The 27,548-nt window shown below is 42.6% G+C and overlaps 1 protein-coding gene across 2 annotated transcripts in view; it reads left to right on the forward strand.

Moving 5' to 3' along the window:
• ABCB11 (ATP binding cassette subfamily B member 11) overlaps window positions 1-27,548 on the forward strand; it is a 431,988-nt gene that overhangs the window by 164,879 nt on the left and 239,561 nt on the right. For both annotated transcript variants that reach the window (XM_085645365.1, XM_085645366.1), the window contains exons 8-9: window positions 3,923-4,056; window positions 19,366-19,537. In XM_085645365.1, the coding sequence (XP_085501491.1) occupies window positions 3,923-4,056; window positions 19,366-19,537 (306 nt within the window). The remainder of the gene's footprint in view (window positions 1-3,922; window positions 4,057-19,365; window positions 19,538-27,548) is intronic.

Here is a 27,548-nt window from a genome sequence, read left to right on the forward strand (position 1 = left end):
AGACATCCTGGACATTGATTTATGATTCCAGACCAATTTTATTGCACATTTCACATCTGCTTTCAGGATGAAGCAGAAAGAAGGAAATGTGAGGAGAAGCGTATTAGGTGGTGTAGTCGGATGACGTCTGACTCACAATGGGTGTCCAAAGGACATATTTACAAGGGGCGATCGCCATTATTACGTCACTTTTTTTGACGTTCTGGTGGCGTTAACCCCTTTACCTACTTTACGAGGCGGTGTTAAGCCCCTTAATGTGGCTTAATGCCGCCTTGTAAATAATGCCCCTATTCACGAGGCACTTAGCATGAAAGGGGTGGGCAATGGGTGCTGCAGTGAGCGTTCCACCACAACACCCATTGCTTTTTGACACTGACACCTATTTACAAGGCTGGCGTAAATATGGGGCAGCGCCAAAAATAAGACCAGAAAAACGTGGTCTTAAACTGGCGCAATGAGGAGCAATTATTAATTTCTCCTTGTTTTTGCTGTTTCTATGTGTGCTGCATTTTGCAGCACACATAGAAAATACCAAATCTCAACTAGTGATTGTTCATGTGCAGGAAGCGACAACCTTCCTGCATATAAACAATCATTAAATAATGACGATTTGCTGCTTATATATGTGCTGCAGAATGCAGCACATATAGAAGTTACAAATCGCCATTAGTGATTGTTCATGTGCAGGAAGGGACACCTTACGGAACATGAACAATCATTCCCTGCAATGCAGGTACTCTTGCATATGGTGCGTTGGCGCATTGGCGCTAGGCAACTAAATTTAGCACTAGTGGAAATTCAGGCGTGCATCGTATTATTGTAAATACAGCGCATCCCTACGTTTTCAGAATGTCGGAGTGCTGTGTTACCAATTGTGGCGTAACACCGTGCTCCGCCGTTCTGTTGTGAATATGCCCCTTCTCTTTATTCAGCATATGATAAGATATAAAATGTTATGCTGACAGACATGACAATCACATTTTATCAGACCATCCACAGAAGTACAGGGAAAGTAACATGCAACAGCTAGCTAGACCCCAAAGATACCTTCTTTTGATCTGAGTAGTTGTAATTGTTGCATGTTTGGGCCATATCATGGGTCTGCAGCCACAATGAGTACCCATGTCTTGAAGGGGACTCAGGAACACCACTCTGCCTTCTAACTCTTCACCTTTCAACCACAGAGCTGCCCAGGAGTGTGGCTCAGCAACTTTGTGTTGCTGCAGATGCATTTTGCAGTAACATGCAAGACCCGTCACCTTTATGTAGTGGCTGGGTGGTTCCAAACCTGTTTCCTGCAAGTATCTTACCATGACAGTGGTGTCGACCCAGAGTGAGCTTCAAAAGAACAGAGACAATTGGCAAACTGTGACAATAGATCTCCGCAGGACACCCTTCATTTTGTACTCCTATGTTCCTTTTACTCAACGCCTAGGCGCAGATTTGTGGTAGGAATTTTAAAACAAGCTAAATTTAAACATGCCAAAGAGGCTCTAATTTTTTTTTGCAAAAAGTGGTTGACCCCTTGACATTATGCTGTATTATTAATTTTAAAGTTGCGGTGCGATTGAGGGTAACAAGAGAGTAAGCGGGATTGTCATCATCATAATGAATAATTTTTTCTAGTTCCTCTTTTAACTTTGTATGTAATAGCAGTCAGGGTCTTGACAAAGATTTAATTGTATTTTAACTGTTTGTATATATGTGCTTTTATGGTGTTTTTTAATCATCGAATAAAGAATGACTGACTGAGTATGCACAACACGTTGATCATTCAGAGCTCAGAGGGGAGTTTTCGTCGGAGTAAAGGTTCTCTCATTTGGTAGTCTTTTACAGAGGGATTCGGAAACCACAAGTTTTCTTTTCCATAGGCTGGGATGGAACCCTTCCATCTTGCAGAAATATATGATCTAATGCAGATTGGTTTAAATAAGGTTAGCATGGCTAATGTAGGTTGGGTGTAAAAGTTAATTTGTAATTCAGAAATTCAAGAATGATGGATAATGATGAAAGGTTAATAGTTATTGGTTCTGTGGATGTGATGATTACTTTGATTGGACAATCTCAAGTATTACACTGGTGTTTCGGATCTATAATCTTAGACAACCTCATTTAAGCCTTATTCAGATATGAATAATACAAACTGGCTAATCTTTAGGTTTAATAAATGGGATAGGAATGGTGGTGGTGAGGTAGGTGTGGGATTAGCAAGTGCCTCCTCTTTAACAGATGAGTATGTCTGCTCTGGCTTTTTAATATTTATCTGTTTACAGGAAGGTTGAGGCACTCACTATCCCCCCACCTGCCCCTCTGCCACCAAAATCCGATAGTAGTGAGTGAGTCATTTACACATAAACTTAGAAGTATGTCTTTTTACTTAGTCTATTTCTCTCTCTAACAGGCCTGCAATCACCAGTTCAATATCTGCCCCACCGTTCGGCTCCTAAATATGCACACCACACAAGTCTGCTTGTGCATGCATCTTCTTATGTTTGCATAAGGATATCAGTTCAGAGGTGTTTATGGGTGTCAGAAGTCCAGTCATTATTAAGACAAATAATTGTGCTTTAAGATGAAATATAAAACAAAATGTGTACATCAGACATTGCTGATGAGGTTGTACATGCTAATTGGGAGCAGATTAAGGAGTCATAATCTTAATCAAGGAAATAGTGTTTGGAAAGAGGACATTTTGTTGACATATTAATTCAATTATGTTCGTGTATACCCAGAGGAGAAGAATACTTGTTTTCAAAAATCTTCATTTCATCATCTGTTTTCCATTTCATGCCTGGGATTAGCCTGGTATTACATTATTTTAATTATTCTTACCCTAAAATGTTATGTGTCATGTAATCAGCTCTATTGGTTATAATATTAAGACATTTTTTAGAGCCTCATTTTGGGTGTCTCACTAAGGCCCTCATTACGAGTGGCCTCCTAATTCCGATAGGATCACTAATGGTAGTTACTGGACACACTGGGTCTGAGACATCCACTTGTATCCCCAGATCTGCCCTTGTTCATAAGGAGATTTGGAGAGTTGAAAACAGCCGAAATCTCCATGTCAAAATCTGGGTGAAAAGAAGGAATTACCAGGGCCTCGGATCTGGAATTACTGATTCCCTGGTAATACTTTATTTCTAAAGGGACCTACAGGGTAAAGCCTTTAATGGCTCAGATTTTCGCCACCTCTAGAGTTACCAATACCTCAGTATTGGTAACACCAAGGGTGGGTATAATCGGATTCCTTTCCAGGCCACTCATAATGAAGGCCTAAGTGTAATGTCGGATGTATACCCCTCATTTCCCGCCCTCAATTCACTGCCTGGCCATCACACCTCTTCCACAACAACTTGGGGCATTATATTGTCAAAGGTAAGCAAAAATAAAAAAATTAAGGGCTATTTAATTAGAAATAGGGTATGGGTAACCTTAAAAAAATAAATCACAAAAAGAGGGCTAGGGCTTTTCTGCCCATCCTAGACAATGTAATGCCCCACAATGTAGAGGAGTCAATCTGGTGGCCATGTGATGTAGAGGGGCAAAGTCAAGTAAGCTCAGGCACTAAAGATGTTTATGCCAAATGCGGCTTAATTCCAGGTTTTTCCTTGCACAATTTCCTTCTGGTCATAGCTAGAAGAAATTGGTTCGGCAAAACAATGTGGTAAGGTAAATACTGTGCGGAACAGTTACAAATATTGTTTTTGCAGGTTATTCCCCATAGCGCAGTGCAAAAATTGGAACAGGGCTCAAAAACCAACCAGATAGCGTGTGCAAATGGTATTTTCCAAGGGCGGATCCTAAGCTGGTATTCAGGAGCAGAAAGATAGCACTCAATACGTTACATTTTTCATGCATACTACCTATCTGTTTGCAACCTACCATGACCATCTGTTATGTTTCTGTCCGATTTGCACAGATCTGCTTCTGGGTAACGGCGGCTGCACGACAAGTCCAGAAGATCCGGAAGGCATACTTTAGGAAGATCATGAGAATGGACGTGGGCTGGTTTGATTGCAATTCTGTGGGTGAACTGAACTCACGAATGTCTGAGTAAGCTACCATACTCAAAATGGACATCCATTATGTACAGCATGTATCCTTAATGCAGGGTATGAGTACTGGGTCTGGGTGGGTTCTGACGGGATGAAGCCTCTAAGGGGCAGATTCACAAACCACAGGGAAGCCTATTGTACTTTATGCAGTATGTATTGTATGCGCACAATGTGTACATTATGTGTGAATATAGACAGTAAATTCCACAAACCCACGTAAGAGTTGGCTATTATTTTCTTTTCTTTTGATATTTTACCTTTACATGTCACATATTTCCATACACGCTTTGTGCTTCTGACCAATCTTTTTGATGTATTTACGCTAAGTCAATTTATTAGTTTAATGCTCTGTAAATTGTGGCACGTTTATTAGTAAATGTTTGTGAAATTCGCAAAACGTGAATACTTTTGGGCATCAAACACATTTGCATTCTTTGGCCTTGGCCACTCTTAGGGTACTTTGGTTGCTGAAGGTTACGCCCGTGGTAATTCTCACCTCTTGACACTTACTTGCATGCTATGATAATGTAAACTATGCAGCTACATTACGCGCATATTACTCCTGCTTTTGCCACATTTCATCGCTGAATTTTTTTATGTTATATGAGAAGGGATTTGTGAATCAGGCAAATTGCAGACATGCATTTTTTTTAGCTTTTTTAATGGATAATTTTGTCATCCCATCCAAAAACTTTGTGAATTTAACAATAGCAATTCAAAATTGTGTGGGAGATGCATGTTTGTGGATGCAGACCCGCTGCCATGAAGGTAAGTAGCTTGGAGATGCTGCACAGGCACTAGTCCTTGTACTGAACCCTCAGTTCAGGGAGATAGGGGAGGAGCCTGGTGCCTATGTTTTTGCAGTTTTATGAAGCACGCAGTCAGTAATGAGCACTGGAGCACTTTACATGAGCGCTATTTACCTTAGACAACGCCAGATTTATTGTTTTTTTACATGGAGATTAATGGGCCTATTTATGAGCCAGGGTGCATCACGTTTGCACCACATAACCTGGTACATGTGTGACCAAAACCTCAAATGTGATTTATGAAGCTTTGTGTGGCACTGTTGCTCCATAAATCTGGAGTAAAGCAACAGAGCGCAAATCACTGAGTTGCCTTACTCTGCCCTGGCCAGGCATTCCATGGGTGTCGCGTGGGTGTTCCCAGGCAAGTCCCATTGTTTTTGACGCATTCCCAGATTTACCAGAAGTGGTAGACCTGGGAATGTACCAAAAAGATCAGGAGGCATAACGAGGAGAAATATCGTTATTTCTCCTCGTTACTCTTTTTTGGAGGATGAATGATATACATGGAGTGAAGCTGCATCCATAATGTTTGGACATAACACTGTGTTGTTGGATAGACCCTCATACACCCTATTGGTGTCATGCTTCATTATCGTGTCTCATCCTGGTCCTTAAATACCAAGATGGGCTCAACCATGTACCATGGAGCACTTTGGTTAATTCTCCTGCCAGGGGGGTCTTGGACCAAAAATGCCTCAAAACACCAAGGTATCCCTTTTATTCGCAGTGTTCCTGGTATGACTAAAATAATGATGGTGGGGGGGGGTGTCTAGGTAGATAAAGGCCCCACACCCTATTTAAAACCGTCTTTCTGTTTCAGACATGTGTCAAGGTACACATCTGGTCCAGGGCTTTCGTCAGGTCTCAAGAACTATGCCCCATAATAAAGTCTTTGTCTGTCACTCAAATCTAAGTCAGCACAAAAGACAACATGAAACACATATCTGGCAGACAAAAAGGACAGTAGTGCCCTTAATTTGGTCGGATTTCCCCCTTGGATTCCTGTAAGAGAAAAAATAATAAAACAACACAAAATGTGTTCAAGTTTCCGTGGCAACTCACTTCACATGCACTATTTGTGGTACATACATAGGGGCGTATTATGATGGCGGGTGGATCGCCACCGCCGAGCCGGCGGTAGCGATCCTCCCGCCATCTGTACCTGATTTACCCCTTGCCATATTAATATGGCGGGGATACTGCGGCGGACGGAAAGACCGACTGCGCTTTTCCGCCGGCAGGTAACCGCCTGTCATGCGAATCTGGGGCATAATATTGTGGCGGTGCCAAGCAGGCACCACCATCCATATTATGATGTGCACATTTAAAGGCCTTTCCACGGCAGCGATGCCGCCATGGAAAGGCCGGTGGAAATTGCTTCGGGAGCCCATTATGGGCCCCGGGGGTGGGGGGGGCTGCACTTGGGGGTACCTATAGTACCCCCCTACATTGCCATACACAAGGTGGCAGGCACCACGCGGTGCCTGTCAAGTTGTGCATGGCAATGCAAACCTTGCACTTTTAACATTGCGGACGGAGCTGCACCCAGCATCACCGTCCGCAATGTTAAAGGCCAGAATGCGCCCGCCAGTGTGGCAGGCACATCCTAATTGGCCTCGTGGGACCGCCGCACCTCTGGCGGTCGGTCCCGTTTGCCCTTAATGTCTTCCTCTCAAATTGGTGCATCTTTGTGAAAAAGGTATATTGCTCCAAGTGCACATAAATCAAGGCTACACGCAGATTCAGTTCCCACTACATATCAAGCTGGGAATACATGTCAGGCACAGATATGCCTCTGAGCATTAGTTATTTTCCATAAAAAGTATAGAAACGCTTGAACTAATTTAACAATGAATCCGGGCACATTCCTTTTCTTCAGTTTAGCTCGTCAGTGGCGCGACAGTCAAGGACCAACCATTTGTATTAGACATGACATACTTATTGATACATAGAAGTGTGCACTTTGTGAGGTGATTTGTCTTTGAGGTGTTCAAACCGAAGGAAGAGAATAGCTGAATAAAAGAAGTGTGGTGCAAAGACTATTGCTAAGCATCATATTGTTTGAACAGCACAAAGGTGAACTTATTCTACAATAAAGCTTGAGTCCAAGTAGGCTGGCCGACATATTCAAAAGGCAAACGCATAGGTTGATCAATATATCTCGTTTGTACTTTCATGCTATTTCATTGACTGTTTCTCTAATTCTATAATTACCTGGTCTGGCCAATCTCCTCAGTGAGGGTAATGGGATGTTGTGTCACATGACGTAATTGTGTGATATGTACTTGCAGGTATAGAGATTATGCACTTATATGATGAAAGGGAGAGTTAAGGTGTGCTGTTGTGCAGTGTGGTGTGTTATTTTCAAAATCACTGATTGGGGGGCGTGGTCTGGCCACGCAGGAAGATGGCCGCCTGACGAGTGAGCTCCGTCACGGGATGGACCCTTAACGGATATTTCCTACCTCACAGCGGCTTTGGAGTCTTCTTCTTGTGCCCTGCAACAGCCGGAAGGTGGTGGGCACGATTTGGGCGAGTTTTTCGACGATGTGACGGCGAAGCTTCCCTGGTGTTGACTGCCTCGATGACAGGGTTGTGTGGAGCTGCGTGTCTGGCGGGGCCTGTCTGACGTATCTACTCAGGCTGCCTCTTCTTCCTCCTCAAGCCGCGCCTCTGTTGCGAAGAACGCCTGCCCCCATGAAGCCGCGCCTCTGTTGCTGCTGAAAAGCGCTTGCCTCCTTATGGAGCCGCGCCTTCATTGCTGACGACGGGCGCCCGCCTCCTCATGAGGCCGCGCCTTCGCTGCTCCTGACAAGTATCTATCTCCTCATGAAACCGCGCCTTTCTCAAATTGCCTGCTGTAATGTTTCTTTTCAGGAATGTCGCCTGACAGGAGTCAGCATTTTTGACGTGTCGACGCTCAGCTACTGGTAGGATTACTTCCTTCTATAATCCTGTTGTGGCACTTATATCGCTCATCTCATCCAGTCAATGAGCGTATTATCAGGTCAGCAATTAATTTGCGATTCATCACGCTAAACTGTTCTTCCAAGCTGAACTTCTTTGCTACAGTCACAGTTTCGCGCCTTTTGACCTTGGTTACAGCCGACGCTTCATGGCCTCCTTTAGCGTAGTCTATATGTCTTGTACAAGAGTGTGCTTTTTTCCAATGCCATTATAGTGCCCAGGTCAACTCCTTCAGTTAGGCTGTGCTTTTTCTGCTTTGACTATGATTACCTTGCATTCTACAGCCTTGTTCATCTTGCTGTGCATGTAGCTGTGCTTACTATTATTATCATAATCGCGCATATGATGTTTCATTTTATCTTACCTCTATTTACATGCCTTTGAATATAGCGGCAGTTGTTATCATATTAACAAGTGTAAGTAGTGGGGGTCATTAAGCAATGATGTACATTTTACTGTTTAGAAATGCATTATAAGTTGCTTTTAGCTTATTAATGTCATACATATACAGTTACTAAGTGTTTCTTTTGCATGTCTTGGTATTCTTCTGCAACCACATATAAGCATTCCTCAACAGCAAGACAGCTTTACGTACTTTCAAAGTTTTTATCAAACATTCTCCTCAAATGTCTGCCTCTAAGCAAGGAAACAAGGCTTCTAAACCACTTCTTTTTGCAGAAGCCCTCAAGCAGTCCACCAATATGCCAACAAAAGGCAATGCCTCCTCTCCTTCCGCTTCACCTCAGGCTTCGGTCTCTAATGGTGGGCAGGCGTCGGCGGCAGCTATGCAACGTATCCTGCACGAAATTTCCGAGGTTAGTCGTCGATTAGATGACATGCACCTTACAATTACATCACTAGCTGAGGAGACTAAATCAATTAAGACAGAAATTACCAACTTTCATACGAAGTTTGAATCCCTTGATTCTAGAGTTCTGGCAGTGGAGAATCGATTGGAATCTCTTCCAAATCAAGACCGGGACCTTTTACTCTTCCATAGTAAACTCATTGATTTGGAAGACAGAAGTAGGAGAGACAACATCCGTTTTTTTGGCTTTCCAGAGCGCATTGAAGGGCAGAGTTCCAGTGCATTTTTGTGTCGTATACTCCCAAAGCTAACTGGTATTCCTTTCAATCCACCTCTGGAGATACAACGGGCTCATAGAATTGGTCCTCCACGTGATGATCCTACCGCACGCCCACGACCGATTATTGCCTGTCTTCTTCGTCATGAACAAACAAGACAAATATTATCTGCGGCTCGGCTTCAAGGCTCCTTTTCTTTTGAAGGTCATCGCATTTTTATGGCAGCTGATTTCTCCAAGGAAACTAACGAGCGGCGGAAAGCCTTTCTCTCCATGCGACCTCAACTACGTCAATTAGGTATCAAATATGGCCTATTTGACCCAGCACGCTTTCGCGTTACCAAAGATGGAGTTTCTAAGGACTTTTTTGACCCCGAGCATCTTCAGCAATTCCTGGACCGTCTTCATCCTCAAGAAATGGAGGTTCTCACAACACCCTCACAGCAAGTTCAGCCCCATTCATCCTCTAAGTCTTCCACTACATTGCCAGATCGCAACAGGCGCCCTCCTAGCAGCCCCCGACCTCGGGGTAGGGATCTTGAACGTCTTCATCGCTCACAAGAAGATAGGAAATCTGCAATACAATCGGTTTCGGTTGCTACATTTTCACAAGATCTGCAGAGAGACAAGTCACGTTCTCCTCTTAAAACTCCTTCGGATGCGGACTGAATAACTCTCTCACTTATGGAAGTTGCTGACCTTAATACTATTGGCAGTTAACTATAGACTCTCTTTTCTTGAGAAGTCTTATTTCTATTGTTAATTATTTACCACATTTCTCACATGTTTTGCTGTTCTTATAATATCTGCTTGTCCTTTTTTACCTCTTTCTTCCTAGCTTTCTACCTTATTTCTTTTCTCCTTCAGTCTGCTTACTGTTATTTCTCTGCCTAATAATATCACTCTTTCTTCTTCTTATATTCATTGCTTCTCCTGTTACAATTTATTGCTTAAATATTTCTTACTAATTTTGCATTTACTTGGGCGCCTTGGCGTCTAATGGTTTAATTACAGTTTTATTATTCTACTTGCACGATTGCATGTTGGTCTATGTTTATTTATACACGCATTGTATGCTTTATGATATTAGGTTACTTTACATTTAATTATTACTAGACTCCCCCCTCTAAGCAATATTGCTTCTGAATCTCTATTTTGCTCTTTCTACCTTTTTATCGTACCTAGGTTCTTTTTCACAATGTTTTTCTGGGCTTTCCTTCTATACCATTGCTACTCTCCTAATCTTTTCTCTTTTCTGTGGGGTCTTTTCCCGTGGCGGTGCTCTAGTGCGCCCAGACCCGCGGGTAACAGTCTACGGTCTCTTGATCTCTCTTTGCTTTTACCCAATATTTTAAAGTTTTCCTTATTATTGTATCACCTCTCTAAATTTCATCTCCCTTTTTCTTCTTTTATTATTCTTCTGATCGCTTCTTTCATGTATTCCATTTAAATCAAAGTTTCGTTTCCATTTATTTTATTTTTGTTTCCCCTTCTTTTTGTCATTTCTTTTCTTTTTCCTTTGTTTGGTTCAGCACGTTGTTTTGTGTTTCATTCTCCTGTCTCTGATATTTGCGTTGTTCTAATATGGCAAAAACACACTCTCTTAATGCAATTACTTGGAATGTACATGGTCTCACCCATTACATAAAACGGAAGAAGGTTCTTTCCTATCTTCAGACTAAGCATGTAGATGTAGCCTTGCTTCAGGAGACCCATTTGGATGCTCTAGAATCAGACAAACTTTGTAGAGACTGGGTGGGTAAGGTTATACATAGCAGCATTCAACAGGATGAATCCACGGACGCAGGTCCCCTTCGCAAGTGTGGAGTTGCAATTCTTCTTCGCAAGTCCCTTCCGGTCACTGTCTCTAAAACATGGTCAGATGTAAATGGCCGCTACGTTTTTGCTAAACTTAAAATTGGTGATTCTCACGTCTGTGTAGGATCTGTATATGCCCCTACGGGTACCAAGAAAACATTCTTTCTTCAATTATCCCGCTTGTTGCTCGAAATTAATGCATCGCAATATTTGATTGGTGGAGACTGGAATGTGACGCAAGATTCTATTCTAGATAAAACTGGTCCACTAGATAGGGGCAATGCTTCAGATAGAGCTTTGCTAGGTGACATTATCTCAGATATCGGGTTGGTTGACCATTGGCGTATCAGTCACCCAACGGATAAGGAATATACTTTCTTTTCGTCGACTCATGGTACGTTCTCTCGTCTTGACTACTTCCTCATCTCACAGAATGCAGTTAAGTTGGTCACGGATTCCTGTATTCTGGAAGCGGCATTGTCTGACCACTCTCTGGTTCTCCTTTCCCTAGAACTGGGACTTTCTAGTCCTGGACGTAAGCCCTGGCGAATGAATATCCAACGCCACAGAACTCCTGTTGGTAAATCCCAACTGCAGTCACACCTTCAAACTTATCTTTCTAATAATCAGGGATCCGTGACCTCCAGCAGGACTCTTTGGGCTGCAGCTAAGGCTACTTTAAGGGGACAATTAATGCGTGATGCAGCACTCGCTAATAAGCAAAATGCGAGGAAACAAGTGGAGCTCGAACATGACATACAAACCTATTCTCGCCTATATATCACTTCTCCGTCCTTACAAAATCGTAAACTGCTTGAACAAGCCCGAATGGCCTTAAACAGTCTTTTTACATCTAAGGCAGAATACGCCTTACAGAAAATGAAAGGTCGACATTACGAGCAAGGAGAAAAGGCGGGAAGGTTATTAGCCGCACAGTTGCGTCAAAGGGAGGCATCTATGGCCATCCCGGCCATCAGATCTGCGCAAGGACACTTATGCACAAAACCTCAAGACATTGTCAATGAGTTCGCCTCCTTTTATGAATCCCTCTATACTTCTGATAATCGAATGGATTCGGATAAGATGACGGCATTTCTTGCGAAGGTGCATCTCCCTTCTCTTTCAGCGGATGGTAAGGCCATCCTTGAGGGTGAAATAACTAGGGATGAGGTTTCCAGTGCGATCGCTGCCCTGCCCTATCACAAGGCCCCTGGTGAGGATGGGTTTCCTCCTGAATTCTATCGTTGGGCAGGTCTCAATATTATTGACACTCTACATGCCGCATTCCAGGAGGCGGATGCTGCATCTTCATTGGGTCCCCTTTCTAACAAAGCTATTATTGTTGTGCTACCAAAGCCAGGCAAAGACCCCCAGCTTTGCAGTAGTTATCGTCCCATTTCCCTGTTGAACTCTGATATTAAAATCCTGGCTAGTATCCTTGCGTCTCGTTTACGTAAAGTCTTGCCTTCTTTGATACACCATTCCCAAGTAGGCTTTGTACCGGGACGCTCTTCCCGCAACCATTTGCGTTCTCTGGCCCATGCACTGTGGTCGGCTCAACATCTCACAGATGATGCGTTAGCCCTCTCACTTGACGCAGAAAAAGCGTTTGATCGCATCGAATGGAATTATCTTTTCACGGTCATGGAAAAATTTGGCTTAGGTACAAAATTTATTGATAAAGTACGTTTACTTTACAACCATCCTTCTGCTCAAGTGAATTGTGGTGGATTTCTATCTGATTCCTTTACAATTAAGAGAGGGACACGCCAAGGTTGTCCACTATCCCCCCTTCTGTTTCTTTTGGCTATGGAACCTTTAGCTGCTACCATCCGTCAATCTGATGAAGTTTCTGGTATTCCCCTCCCTATTGGACATTCCAAAATATACCTGTACGCTGATGATATTTTACTCACTCTTACTCGTCTTCCTCGGTCGATCCCCTCTCTTCTTCAAATTATTAATGATTTCTCTTCCTTTTCAGGTTATAAGATTAATTGGGACAAAAGTGAGGCTTTACCTATTTCTAACGGTACCACAAAAGCAGCCATCTTTGGTTTTCCTTTTCATTGGCAGTCCTCACGCCTCAAATACTTGGGTGTCCTAGTTAATAAAGGGTTACAAGATATGGTTACAGATAACTTGTCTCCTCTTATCTCCCAAATGCGTCGGGATTTTGATAAATGGAAGGCTTTGGGTCTTTCTCTCTGGGGTAGGGCTCAGGCTGTTAAAATGGTTACTCTTCCGAGATTCATTTACATTCTGGGCATGCTTCCCCTACAGATTCCCTTATCCTTACTCCGGTCAGTAGACGCCCAGATTAAAACCTTCATTTGGGGTACTGCTAAGCCGCGTCTTGCCATAACCAAGTTGAAGGCTCATCAGTTATCAGGCGGCATTGGTCTTCCATCCATTGAACACTACTCTTTGGCGTTACATATTTCCCAACTCTCATATTTTTTACCCGGTATTAAAGACTTGCCACAATGGGTCCAAATAGAACGACATCTTCTATCCTCGGAATCGAATCTTACTCCTTTGTATGGTAGTGGCACTAGTCGTCTTGACCCGAAGAATCCGATATTATCTGCCATGCATAAATCCTGGCAGAGAAGTCATAGGTTGCTAGGTTCGAATCCAAGAATTCACATTAAGGCCCCCCTATGGAATAATTCGGGCATTCGTATCAATGGTCGTATGTTATCCTGGCCTGATTGGCGTGCTGCAGGTATCCTCTATCCGGATCAGCTTCTACATGATGGGGATTTTAAGCCATTCTCTCAGCTAAGGGTAGAATTTGATCTTCCCCTACATCATTCTTCTAAATACCTTCAGCTCCAGCAATGTCTGAAGACCCATATGGGATCACCGCCATGGCTACTACAAGACTCCCCTATTTTATCCTATTTGCACGTTTGGGGGAAATTTAAAGGTGTTACCTCCGGTATATACAAAATTTTATCGTCCCATCTTTTCTCTAAATCTCTTTCACACGATCTTCAGCGTAAATGGCAAGCTCGCCTCTCAATTTCCTTTTCCAACACCGAATGGGATTTGATTCTAGAGAATTTGAACAAGGGAGCTCGTGAATCAAGGCTCAAATTTTGTCTTTTCAAAATACTACACGATTGGCATTGGTCTCCAGTCAAATTGCACAAAGCTGGTCTTCTTTCCCATTCTAACTGCTGGAGATGTACCAATTCAGGTTGCGATATTACTCATATCATTTGTGAATGCCCTAGTATCCAATCCTATTGGGCTTACATTGGTACTACTTTGAATTCCACTATGCCCCTAAAATTGCCACTTACACCAACTAACATTCTCCTGCATGACTTACGCCACTCCCCAAAGCTCTCGAAACCACAACTTCGTCTTTTTCATACCTCACTTGCTACTGCTAAAATATGTATCCTGCGTCATTGGAAATCATCTTTGCCTCCCTCTCAGGAAGATTGGTTGGTAGCGATGATTCAGACTGCCTCACATGAACGCACTATCTATAACCTTCAGGATCAAGCTGACACCTTTCTCCGAATTTGGTCTCCATTTCTTAAATCAAATACAGCTAGTTCCCCTGCTTCTACTTCTACCCAAACACATTAATCAGCTTTTACCCTCTCTTGTCCTTTGTTTATTTCTTTTCTTTTCTTTGCCTTCTGTATCCTCTGCTTTATTCGTTGTAGTGTTCTTCTGTCTTTATCTAATTACTTTCTCTTTGTTCTTTCTATCTATATTTCCCGCATTTCCATTGTCTAAGCTTTTTCCCTTTTCCTCTCCTTATAGGTTATGTCTTTATCATGTATCATCCTATGCCTTGACTTCATTATTACTTCAATTAGTATCTATCTATTTAAATGCATATTTATATCTTATTTATATCATATTTATTCATATGTATATTTCAGCATTGTTTCTTTCAACATGGATCTATTTTCTCTTCATTTTCAGTTGTCTATGCATTGATGTACTTGTTTTATAAAAATTCAATAAAAAATTTCAACACAAAAAAAAAAAAAAAAAAAAAAAAAAAATCACTGATTGGTATTTGTTGGATTTGGCCCTCTTTGCAGGGTCACCCCAAACGTTTTTCTGACTTCATTTATTTGCGTTAGGACTCTGTGCACTTTACCACTGCTAACCAGTGCTAAAATGTCTGTGCTCCCTACTTTAAGCATGGTAAAACTGGCTAAGACCTGATTGGCACATTTAATTTATTTATATGTTCCTAGTCAAGTGCAGTGACAGCTGGTGAGTTTTGAAAGTGGTGAGGCTTAAAATTTGGGGATGAGTTTTGTTGCGAGTAAGCAAAGCAAAAAAGCCCAACGGAGAAAATGTGGGATGGGAGCGGGTGGGTCCCCCCAAGACATTTTTTTTAGATGAGTGGTAATAGAGAGATGGAAGAGCTGGGAGGAGAGGATAGAGTGTGAAGGGGACATTTTGCCGAGAGAAGGTGTGGGCAGAGGGAGGAGGAAGCGTTAGAATGAGGGGACTATAAAGGTTAGATGAAGATGGGAGAAAACACAACTGTAAGGTGACCACAGGTGAGCAGGAAGGAGGGAGAAGTGTAAAAAGGTTGAAGTATGTATTAGAAATAGATCTGGGAGGACATTGTAAAAGGGTGAGGAAGGTGGGAGGAGGAAGCAAGTGCATTAGATGGATGGAAGACTTGGTGGAGAGAGAGACAGGCGGGTCAAATGACAACTCAAAGAGAAGAAGGAGAGAGATAGGGAAATGGACAGATGGGAAGAAGCAGAGAGATGGAGAGAAGATAAGGAAAAATGTGACAGAAAGAAGAGGAGTTAGACAAGTGAAGGAGCAGAAGAGAGTGAGTGAAAGTTTGGAGAACATGAGTGAGAGGGTGTAGTGACAGACAGGAGGAAAGAGTGTGAGTGCAGACATGGAAAGAGTGGACGCAGAGGGTGAAGGGAGCCAGCAGCTCCTGGCACAGCACAATTTAGGTGGTTAGTCAATAAGCGAGAAACAGATGAGCAGCCCCTCTTACTAAATCTCTGTGTATTACTGAATATTAATTGCTGTACTGCCTGCCCCGCCGACTCTGGTACAGCATTTAGCAGACAACCAGCCACTGTGCAGCTTTGTGCACATGGTCAACCCTGATACAGTATTATACACACTCCAGGATGTTTGAAAACACTGGTGTAGGGTCTTTTAGAACAGACGGTCACTCCTTGCACATAGTACGTCTGAGTTAGTTGATATCCGTACCGAGTTATAAAACTGATAAGTGTCTTGCATGTGCTGAGGTTGAAAAGGGTGCAGCAAAAAGCTGTGTCACTTCAATATGGTGGGGCATAAAGTCTACATTTTGCATTAAACACAGGTGATAACCATATATTGCATTTCGATCACCAAAACCCCATTATTTTTAGCATTCTGAGGATCAACCATAAAAAAAGTGAATGGCCTTCGGTATGCTACCATATTCCAATTACTATACCCAGTAATTAGGCAGTGGCGTACCTTATGTAACTGGCCATTTCACAACTGGACAGTCCACTGCTGGGAAGAGCAGAGAGTAACTGATTGGGGGGGATAAAGGAGGCGCTGTGCTTGAATATATGACCCTAAGATTAGACTCGCAAGCCACGAAGGCTAGGCGTGGTCGACAGCAAAGCTTCTAATTACGATCATATGAAGAATCATTTCTCGCCAGTTTCCATTTCACCCATGAGTAACTTCCTCCATCAATGAATGTTCCGCATCTATATGCACCTTGTTTTGAAGTTTATTCAGCATAGTTCTTAGGTCGGCTGGTCATTCGTTTTCACATATGGCTTCACCTCTTGTCTGTAAGACGCTTCACTGGACTAAAGCACCCACTGTAGAGATCTGTGTGAAAACTGAAGACCACAGCTTCACATCTTGCACTGTCCACTTAACATTTCATCATTCCGAGATGATGCAATGACAACCATTGAGTTAGTGAACAATAATAATACTATTAGTGCCTAAAGATGGAACACATCGTTGAGTGTGCTATGTGACTGTACTAATTATTCAGCATTTTGATGCCCTTCAATGTAGGTTTGAACTCTATTAAATCCCAACTTAATAAAATAAATAACAGATTGATGAACCAGCCAGACGAGTCGCAGAATGACAATTGGCACACCGTGCCCTGAATTCATTCCAGTGGATCGGACTTTTTCAAAATAGTCTTCAAGCAGTTCGTTTTGGCTATTTAAACTGTGACGACTTATACGCTAAGGCGGAGAAGCATCGCCCCACTGTTTTGAATTAGTGAAAGAAAGGAAAAATAAAATGATAATAACTTGATGCTATTAGCATTTTATTTTGTCCTGCTGCAGCAGCTTGGCGGGCGGGTGGGGCTGCTCTGCTCACAGAGCGGGGTAGGGGGAGTAGTGGAGGGCACACTGAAGTTTGCATGACGCTTTGGCTGGGCGAGAGAGTTGGCCAAACAATCATGTGTACCTAGCATGTTCTCCACCCAGGCTGCAATACAGCCTAGGCCCTCCTTCCCCGTTTGAGCACCGAACTACGGCACTCAGACCAATCACAATGCTGCATTTCAGCATTGTGATTGGCTTAGGGGAGCCAATCACAACGCAGCCTGTGGGTGCAGTTTTGACCTGCTATTTTGACCTGGCAAAATAGATGATGGAACGAGTGCTGAAACCTTTTCAATCACTCACCCCCAGTCACATATCTGGGTTTATTCCATTGTTCTTTTGCTCACCCCAGTTTGGGCCCAACCATATGGATATCAGTCTTTACCTTGATCCTCATGGGAACAGTCCAGCCCGAACTGCCAGGCCAGGTCCTCCCTGGACTGGAAATAAGCATCCTGGGACCGTTTTCAGGGTTTCACCCCTCAACAGCCCGGCTAGCTTGAGTCCAGTGACACAGTGAGCAAAGGACCCATGTCTGGGCATACCCTTGGCCACTTAGGGCGAACATAGCAAAAACAACAAGATGATGGACGGAGTGCTGAAACTTTTCAACCACTCACCCCCAGTCAGGGATCTGGGTTTAATCTAGCATTCTTTTGCTCACTATGCCACCTCAGTTTGGACCAAGCCATATGCAAATTTCCCATGAGGAACAGCGTCAAGACTGATTTGCATATGGCTGGGTCCAAACTGAGGTGGCATAATGAGCAAAAGAACAATGGATTTAACTCAGATCTCTTGACTGGGGGCGAGTTGTTGAAAAGTTTCATCACTCTGTCCATCATCTTGTTGTGTTTGCTAAAATAAACCTTTTGTCAGGCCAAAAAATGCCCTTTTTAATACATATAATATGCCCAGAGTGCAGGGTGCAGTGCATTTAAAAAGTTGAACATGTACTGTTAAATTTTGCATGTCCTGGTAGTGAAAAACTTTCAAATTCATTTTTACTACTGCAAGGCCGACCTCTCCCATAGGATAACTTTGGGTTACCTTATTACATTTAATAAGTGATATGATTTGATTGGGAGTAGGTAGGAATGTTAAGTTTGATCTCTAAAGATTTGTAATTAAAAAGCCTCTTTAATGGTAAAGCCTGAGATTAAGCCACAATTCTGAAAATGTAAATTTTTAGAAAGTTGACCTTTTCTTGTCCCAACCATTTGGTACCTGTAGCCTATATCCTGGGTCACATGATTAGGACTGGGTGTTGGCAGGAAGGACCATCCTTAGTAGATGGGAGAAGGTGAGCTGTCACCCACCACACTTGCACTTCAAAGGCACTGCCTCAGCACACTAACAAAAAGCTTCAGGCTAGTCTATTGTCACCCAAGACCTTTTGGAGTCAGGGCAGAGGAAGGAAGGAAATTTACAGTGGCGGAGGAACAGAAATGTTGATGCAAATAACTCACCCTTTAAATAATAGGCTTCCCTGAAGGGACTTAGGGCATACTTAAGCAGAGATGGGGTGAGGGGTTTCTCTCTCTTTTTCCGAAAATGTGATCAACTAATATGATACTTGATCACAACAATGTGTTCAAAAGAGAACATACATAGAAAATATTATTCTGTAATGCTGTTCTCTGCCGGATTGTTGTGATACTGTTTATTTCAGCTGACTTAAAATCAATAAAAAGATTTACGGAAAAAGATTACATTGATACAGTAGTACAGTAGGAATGGGCCCGTCCGCAGGGACTGCTAGGAAAAACCTATACTTTATAATCACATTCTATCTTTTAGATGTAAATGGGAGAACTATGTCCTTCACTCCGATGTGGGACAATATTCCCACATCAGTATCTTCTAATGCTGGAAGGGAGCCCTGTACACTCATGGAAAATGCCTCACCATCGAGACAGTTGTGGCAATGTGTGAATAAAAACACCTATCCCTTTAAAAAGAGCACTTGTTCAGCAGGCCTAAGTGGCTGAGATCAAAATACCAGATGTTCAAGCCAAATAAAAATAGAAGAGTGAAACAATGCAAAAATATAGATTTAAATGCAAATGGGTTTTCCCTTCTTTTACTGGAATTGCACACCTGTTTATAAGTATTAATCGTATAAATCTTAATAGAGTAAAAAGTAGAGTGATCTTTGACCAGTGCAATAGAGCTTGTTCAATCTGCTTTGCAGGGAATTGAAAATCAATGTGTTAATGCAAATTAAAAGTAAACTTTTACACTTCCTTTGCAGTGACATTAACAAAATTAACGATGCAATCGCGGATCAAGTGGGGATCTTTGTCCAGCGCTTCACCACCTTCATTGCTGGCTTCCTCTTGGGGTTTGTCAATGGCTGGAAGCTCACCCTGGTGATCATTGCAGTCAGTCCTCTCATCGGGGTTGGAGCTGCACTTATGGCCCTTGTAAGTATTTGTTTGCAATGCGTGTGGCTGGTGTGTATCACTCAATGCATAATATACGGTTCTCCTAGGAAGGGAGTTGTGAGATTGTTGTTTTCTTAAATTCTAGGTTTTGATGTTACACAAATGTTTGTGTTCAAAATCCTTAATAGTGAAGTGAAAAAGAGATGTTAATACTACAATATGTTTGAGGCCTATCATTGATGTGCGTGAAATTCTAAAATCTAACTATTTCCCACTTGGCCCTTCAAGCAACTACAACTGTCATGTGATGTTAGGTTATGCTTTATCATGTTATACTATGCTATGTTATGTTATGTAATGTTAGGTTATGTTATGATATGCTATGCTATGTAATGTTATGTTATGCAGATTTGTAGAGTGCACTGTCACCTGGGAAGTTATCCTGGCGCTGAGCAGGTGTGACTCTACACAAACATATGTCTAATGAGACTACTAAAAAAGCCAGGCCTTCAGTGTCTGGTGGAATTAAAGTAGTCCGGAGGAGGCTCTTATGTGTAGCGGCTGGTCGTTCTTTAGGAGCAATGTAGGAGAATGCTTGACCATCGGATCAGGTTTTCTGTGTTGGTGGGATGTGTACAAGTGGGAGTCCAGATGAGAGGAGGTGTCTAGGAGGGTTGTGAAATCATATGCGATTGTTGAGGTATGCTGGATCAGGGTTATGTAGTGCCTTGAAAGTGTGGGTGAGGAGTTTGAATTGTGCTCATTTGTGAATGGGGAACCAGAATATGTCAAAAGCTGCAATAGAAAATACACACTTTCCGATCGTTGTGAAGGCGGTCATAATCATGAGAGCAGGATCTCCTACTCCTTGTTAGGCGGGCCCTTTCCGCTACGGTGTTGATCGGACGGACACTTGCCCGACCGACATCGTAATCAGGCCCACAGTTAGTGACTAAAAACACTTATCAACACAAATCACATAGTACAGTAATCGAGCCTCCCACCTTCAATATAAAAACCCTATAAAAGTAGAAACCAGGAAACTTTATACTTGCATTTTTTGTTCATCTGATGCTTCATAGCCTAATGTACTAGTGGACCAGTGTTTCTGCACAGTGGTCGCAGTTGTGAGTTGAGTATTATTTATTGCATCTGGAAATTACCGGGTGCATCACTTAGGTTCCCTTTTATTAAAATTGGTCACATACTTTGTATGTAAACTACAAAAATATTGTGTCAAAAATATTGTCGATCAGAATATCATCAAAGAAGATAAGTATATTGAAATATTTGTATACATGGTATTATCTGTAATTTATTTAAAATATTTAAATTACAAAAACTACAAAATAATATAAAATAGTTGTAAATATGTATGTAAATTAATGTATACATTTATATATTTACACCTTAAAAATATAAAACATATTTCAACAATTTAATAATATATGACATAAAAAGTGAACAATACTTAAAAAATTAAAACTAAAATTAAAAAACATATAGCAAAAGAGATATCAAACTTAAGTAAAACAATACTGTAATAATGAAGCCAGAAGCCGAGGTGAAGATAACTCCTTTAATCAAGCCAACCGCTCTCGCACTGGCGAGTAGCCTGTCAACATTCTAAGGTAAGCTTCAGGTGATACCAAGGGGAGAAGGGGTGCGGGGGTGGACGGAAGGTACCAAGGTGGGAAATAAGGAAGAATACAACACATCTCCTTACCCAACATAACGAATAGCAAGGCAAAAAGAATCACACAATACACTGTCTCCGCTAAGCTAGCGGGTGGCGAGAATCTAAGGTGAGCTAGGGTAGAAACCAGGAAAGGGGAGGATACAACACATCTCCTACCCCCAGAATAGCGGAACAAAGTACGAGGAGAGAATTACACCACAACTCGATCCCCGCTCCATACATGCCCATCCTCCAACTCCACCACATTTCTCCCCATGTTCTTTATTCTTGTAGGAGGGAGGAATTTGCTCTGTCCCACAGGTACCCTAGTGGGTTTCTTTATCACTACAGAATCATTGACATTAGCTTTTAAATTCTTCACACCATTTTTCTTGTCATACCACTCTTTGTAACGGGCTTGATGTTGCTGAATTTTTTCCTGACTTTCAGTTCTGTCATAGACAACAGACTTACCCCCCTCGAGCCACAGGGGACACAACTTTGTGCCAGGTTCTCTCCCTCTCAGCACCACAAAAGGGGATATACCCGTTACTAAATTGGGCGCCGTGTGGTAGGCCCACAAACAGTCTCTAAGAGAATTGTCTACGTTGTAACCATTAGACAATGCCAGTTGGATATGGTCTTTGATCATACGGTTCATCCTCTCCACCAACCCATTGGCCTTGGGACAGTAGAGAGCCGTTTTCTCATGCTTGATGGTAAGGTTCTTCAAAAATAATACCATATCCTCAGAAGTAAATTGTACCCCATTGTCGGTCACTAACGTTGAAGGTACCCCTTCATAGGAAAATACTGACTTTAGAAACGCGATGAGGTTCTTGGTCGTAGTGGAGGGGGTAAATTTTACGTTCACCCAATGAGAAGTATAGTCCACCAACACAAACATGAATCTTCTTTGTGGACCTAGGGCATCCATTGGGCCAATTATATCCATGGCCACTTTTGTCCAAGGGACAGTAGGTACCTCCACGGGGGAAAGAGGAACCTTGTGAGTGGACTTTACCGTGTCACTTTTGGCACAGTTGTAGCAGTCCTTAACCTTCAGTTCCACCATTGAATCCATCTTTGGGAACCAGAAACTGTTCCTCATTTTACTTTTGGTGAGGCTCCTTCCCAAATGGCCTTCATGGGCAAGGTCTATTAACTTATTTCTGAGGGCAACAGGTGGCACAATTTTTGAATTGCGATAAATTTTGTTCCCATGGATGTTCAGCTCATTTCTGACTTCCCAGAACCCTTTTAAGCTCTCCATGACCTCACCACACTTTTCTGGCCACCCGTTTACTATAAGACCTTTGAGTATCTTCATGCTGGGGTCCTTCTCCACTTCCTCATCCCATTCCTCCTTAGAGACGGAAGGTGTGAGAATGGAAAGAACAGGAGGGTCTAACGGGTCAGCCTCACTGTTCCCTGCAATGGGAGATCTGGATAAATAGTCTGCAAGGACATTGTCCTGACCAGGGAGGTATTCAATGCGAAAATTAAATTTCTCAAGCCCAAGGACCCATTTAGCTATCCTAGGGGATTCACACAATACTTTTTTGGATGAAAAAATGTGTGTTAAAGGTTTGTGGTCCGTGCGGACCGTGAAAGCACAACCCCAAAGGAAAAGCTTGAAATGGTTAATGGCCCAGTAGCATGCCAAAGCTTCCCTTTCAATTACGGAATAGTTCCGTTCTGGTGGGCTTAAGGTGCGGGAAGCAAAAGCTATGATGGTTTCTACACCCTCTCCCTTCTGTGTTAGAGTGGCCCCTAGACCTTTGTTGGATGCATCAGTACATAGAATGGTTCTCTTCTTATGGTCAAACGGGCCTAGTGCCCGTGAACTGATAATTTCTTTTTTTAACTTGGCTATAGATTCCGAATGATTTTTTCCCCAATTAAATTCGCAATTTTTCCTCAGCAGTTCTCGTAAGGACTCACATTTTTCTGAAAAATTGGGGATGAATTTCGCCATGTACTCGACAAGACCCAAAAAGGATTTCAACTCTTCCTTGTTCGTGGGTACTGGGGCATTTTCCACAGCTTGAACCAGACTTAGTTTAGGCTTTATTCCTTCAAAGGAAAGATTGTGACCCAAGTAATCCACCTCAGTAACTTTGATCTTGCATTTATCTTTTTTTACAGTGAGTCCCGCAATGGTAAGCCTGGAACACACCTTCCTAAAAATGGAATCATGTTCCTCTTCATCCGCACCATATACCAACACATCATCTTGGAAGCACATGCTGTTAGGGATTCCTTCCAGTACCTTTTGCATCATTTTTTGAAATACGGCTGCCGCCGAGGCCAAACCGAAAGGCATTCTACCAAACATGTATGTACCAAAAGGAGTAGAAAATGCTGTTAGTGGCCTAGAATCAGGGTGAAGATCAACTTGATAGTAGGCCATGGAGAGATCTATCACCGAAAAGAACTTGGCCTTCCCCATGGTACTCAACATTTCATTAATGTTGGGGAGAGGGAACCGTTCTACCCAAATGTTTTCATTAAGGCTGCGTAAATCAATACAAAGACGAATGCCTTGTCCATTGGCCTTTGAGGCTATCACGATAGGAGATAACCACTCCGATGCTTCTACAGGATAGATGACCCCTAAATGGCACAATTTGTCGAGTTCTTCCTTCAAAGGTTGTCTTAGTAGTAGGGGAACCTGGCGTGTTTTATGGACTATAGGTTTGGCCCCTTGTCTAATTTTTATCTTATGTTGATAGTTTTTCAATAATCCCAAATCATTAGAGAAAAGTTTGGGGAATTCTTCACAGAGGGACGACACTTCTGCAACTTCTTTAATTATTTTGACTTGTTCCTTACTGTTGGGGTCAAGGATAATGCCAAGTTCCCTTTGGTGACGCCACCCTAGGAGGTTGGATCCAGAGCTGACTAGGTATACTTTACCCACCGTGGACCTCCCTTTAAAATGTATTTGTGTCTCCACCATCCCCACCAACGGAATAGGATCTTTAGTATATCCATGGGGTGAAATGTCAGGTGTAGATACAACCATGTTGGGTTCCCCATCGATCTTTCTGAAATCATTCACATTTAACAGAGTAAATGGTGAGCAGGAGTCAGCAAACATTTCAAATGTCTCCCTATTGATTACAATGTTGCATTTAGGGTAATCATTAGAATTGCTACCAGCCGGACTCTTTACTTGGAACACAAAACTAGGTGGGTCTTCGCTAGGTGCATTGATGGCTTTAACTTGGTGAGAGTCATTGTCCCTACACACTCTAGCTAAATGTCCCCTTCTGTTACACTTCTTACAATGAGCATTGCGAGCCGTACATGAGGGGTTGTTAGCTAGGTGGTTACTACTCCCACACCTGTAACATTTGATATCATTTTGTTCTCTAGGGAACTTAGTAGAAGACTCTCCCCTATGTCTAACTTTAGTACAATTCTTATTAGACGCATCAACTTGTATCGCTGCAACGACTTCCTCAGGAATTTTAATTTCCTTCATACATTTAGCAGTGTGCTCAATTGACTGAGCTATGGAAATAGCTTCTTCCAATGAAGGGTTTTTGGATAACAATTTCTCTTGAATCCTAGAGTTACTTGTACACCTGACCAACTGGTCGCGTATGAGTGAGTCGTTAAGATCTCCAAAATCACACCTTTGAGTAAGACCCCTCAACACTGCTATGTAGTTTTTCACAGACTCACTTTTCCCTTGAGATCTACTGAAGAACTTATGACGTTCTAGGACCACATTTATTTTGTCCCCAAAATGATTGCCTAACTTTAACATAGTTATGTCATAAACATCCAGGTCATCGTCTTCCTCCAACTCGGGCTCTGGCAAGGTTTCATACACTTTGCGCCCATGAACACCCATGTTGTGAAGGAGAAGATGTTGTTTCCTTAGAGCAGAAAATCTCTCCCCACCCATTGCAATCAAGTAGGATTCAAATAATTTAGTCCATTCCTTCCAATGAATTTCGGGATCCCCGCTATCATTTAGGAATGAGGGAGGTTGGCAAATTCCTGGAGTACCCATGCTTCGCTAGGAATAAGATGCAGCCCCTGTTATCAAAGAATGGCCCTCGGGAGTCCAAGGTAAGCAACTGAATATGGATACCAGCTGTAAGTACTTAAAGTGTAGCACTACTTAGTAGTCATGCCACCACTGTCAATGACTTGGGGAAGTAAAGCCCGATGATTGGCCAGAAAAAGTACTGCTGGGGGAGGCGGATGCCTCAGCTCCGTAATACAGCACAGTAGTACAGTAATGGAATGGCTAATGCAGGATTAGTAGAAGTGGTGAAGTAATTTATACCACCACATAAAGTAGCCAGGGACCAAAATATAAAGGATACTTGCAGCAGCGAGGGCGTATGCCCCAAAACAGGCAGGAACTGAAGAAAAAGGACACTGACAACACCTTCCTCCAATGCGGCACCGATCACCTCCAGCCCACTGCAGATCTCCTACCAGCTGAATCCGCGTGACTCCTAGCTTGTTTCCCGCTGTACATCAGCGCCTGTAGAAGCGAGCATCAGTGGCAACTGGTATCTCACAGCAGCGTCAGCCAACAGAACTCGACAACCACGATACTTTACCACTGGAAGCTCGGGGAAGCTGTCGCTCGATCCTACGGTGCCAATATTACTCCGCCCGCAGGTGGGCGAATGAACTGACTGGACGCAGACTGCCTCCAAACCTCCGTCGTCACCCTCCACACGGTAGCTCCGCCCGTTATGGGCGTGTGGAAGCAATCCCGAAGATCGTCCTGCACTTCCTGCGAACTCCGCCTACTTGTGGGCGTGAGGAGGCATTCGTCGTCCGACGCGGAACTGACAGAGGGAAATCCTTGTCAGCTGAGAGGTCTTCGGAAAACAGCTTGTGAGGAGGCGTTCACCATCCGTCGCGGAACTGACAGGGTTGAGATCCTGTCAGCTGAGAGGTCTTCGAGAGGCGGTTTCGTTGTACGACGAAACTGACTAGAAATTCAATCCTCTCACGTCATCTGTCGGGTGACAGGTACAACACGCTTATCAGGATACTAGTCGTCAGCAACTCTCTCTTCACCCGGAGATGGACACTTTATGCTATGACAAAGACACCACTGCCTTCCGTGCTGTCCACTCCTGCTCCGCTTTTTCTTGCTGCACAGTACTTCGAGAGCACACAGGAAAGGGGAATTGGCTTGACCTGCCCCCCACGCAGGAAAATCGTCGCCAGTGTAATAATGAAGCCAGAAGCCGAGGTGAAGATAACTCCTTTAATCAAGCCAACCGCTCTCGCACTGGCGAGTAGCCTGTCAACATTCTAAGGTAAGCTTCAGGTGATACCAAGGGGAGAAGGGGTGCGGGGGTGGACGGAAGGTACCAAGGTGGGAAATAAGGAAGAATACAACAAATACACTTTATACAAAACCAACAAAAATAAAATTCATGTAAAAAGTTACTTTTTTCCATAAATAATTTAAACAATAACTTAAAAAATAAAAAAAATAAAAAAATAACAATCTAAAATAAAAACTAGAGAAAGTAATGGGTGTTGAAAGTGTCAGCTTCACTATTTTAACTTAAATGTAATAAAAATATACTATTTCTACTCCTCACGTAAGCAAAGGCAGGGAAAGTGTTGGACTTTGGGGGGTTACATTTACTATTCTCACTCCAATCTAATCAACAGTAGAAAACGTTTTGGACTTTGGAGGGGTTAGATTTACTGCTCTCCCTCCAATGTAAGCAAAAATAGGGAAAGTGTAGGACTTCGGAGGGGTTAGATTTACTATTCCCACTGCAATCTAATCATCAGTAGGGAATGTTTTGGACTTTGGAAGGGTTAGATTGACTATTCCCACTCCATCATAAGCAAAAACAGGGAAAGTGTGTGACTTTACAATTTCCACTGCAGTGTAGGCAAAAGCAAGGAAAGCGTTGGACTTTGGAAGGGGTAAATATATTGTTCTAAATCCAATCTAAGCAAAAGTGTTTCGAAAGAGTTAGATCTACTTTTTCCTACTCCCATGTTAGCAATGCTAGGCAAAATGCTGGACTTAAGGAGAAAATGAATTCAGTTCCACAACTCCTATTCCAACAACATGGTGTTCAGGAGTCTCTCATTTTGTTAACAATCGAGTGTTAGCGCTCTAGATTTTCATTAGAACCCTTTGGTAAAGCAACAGCAGAGCACTGAGGAATCAACAAAAAAACTGCTGCTGATGTTGGAACTAAATATTTTACTCAGCAGGTCACAGATTTATCTCTTGTGGATGAGAAAGATGTTTGAGAGTTTATGGAAAATGCTCACTCATTTTAGCTTCTGGGATATGTTCCATAATATCCTTAAGAAAATCATGGTGAAGAACTGTTTTCTCTCAAACATGGACATAAA

Source organism: Triturus cristatus, chromosome 3_1 (genome assembly GCF_964204655.1).
Source record: "Triturus cristatus chromosome 3_1, aTriCri1.1, whole genome shotgun sequence".
Classification (NCBI taxonomy): Eukaryota; Metazoa; Chordata; class Amphibia; order Caudata; family Salamandridae; genus Triturus; species Triturus cristatus.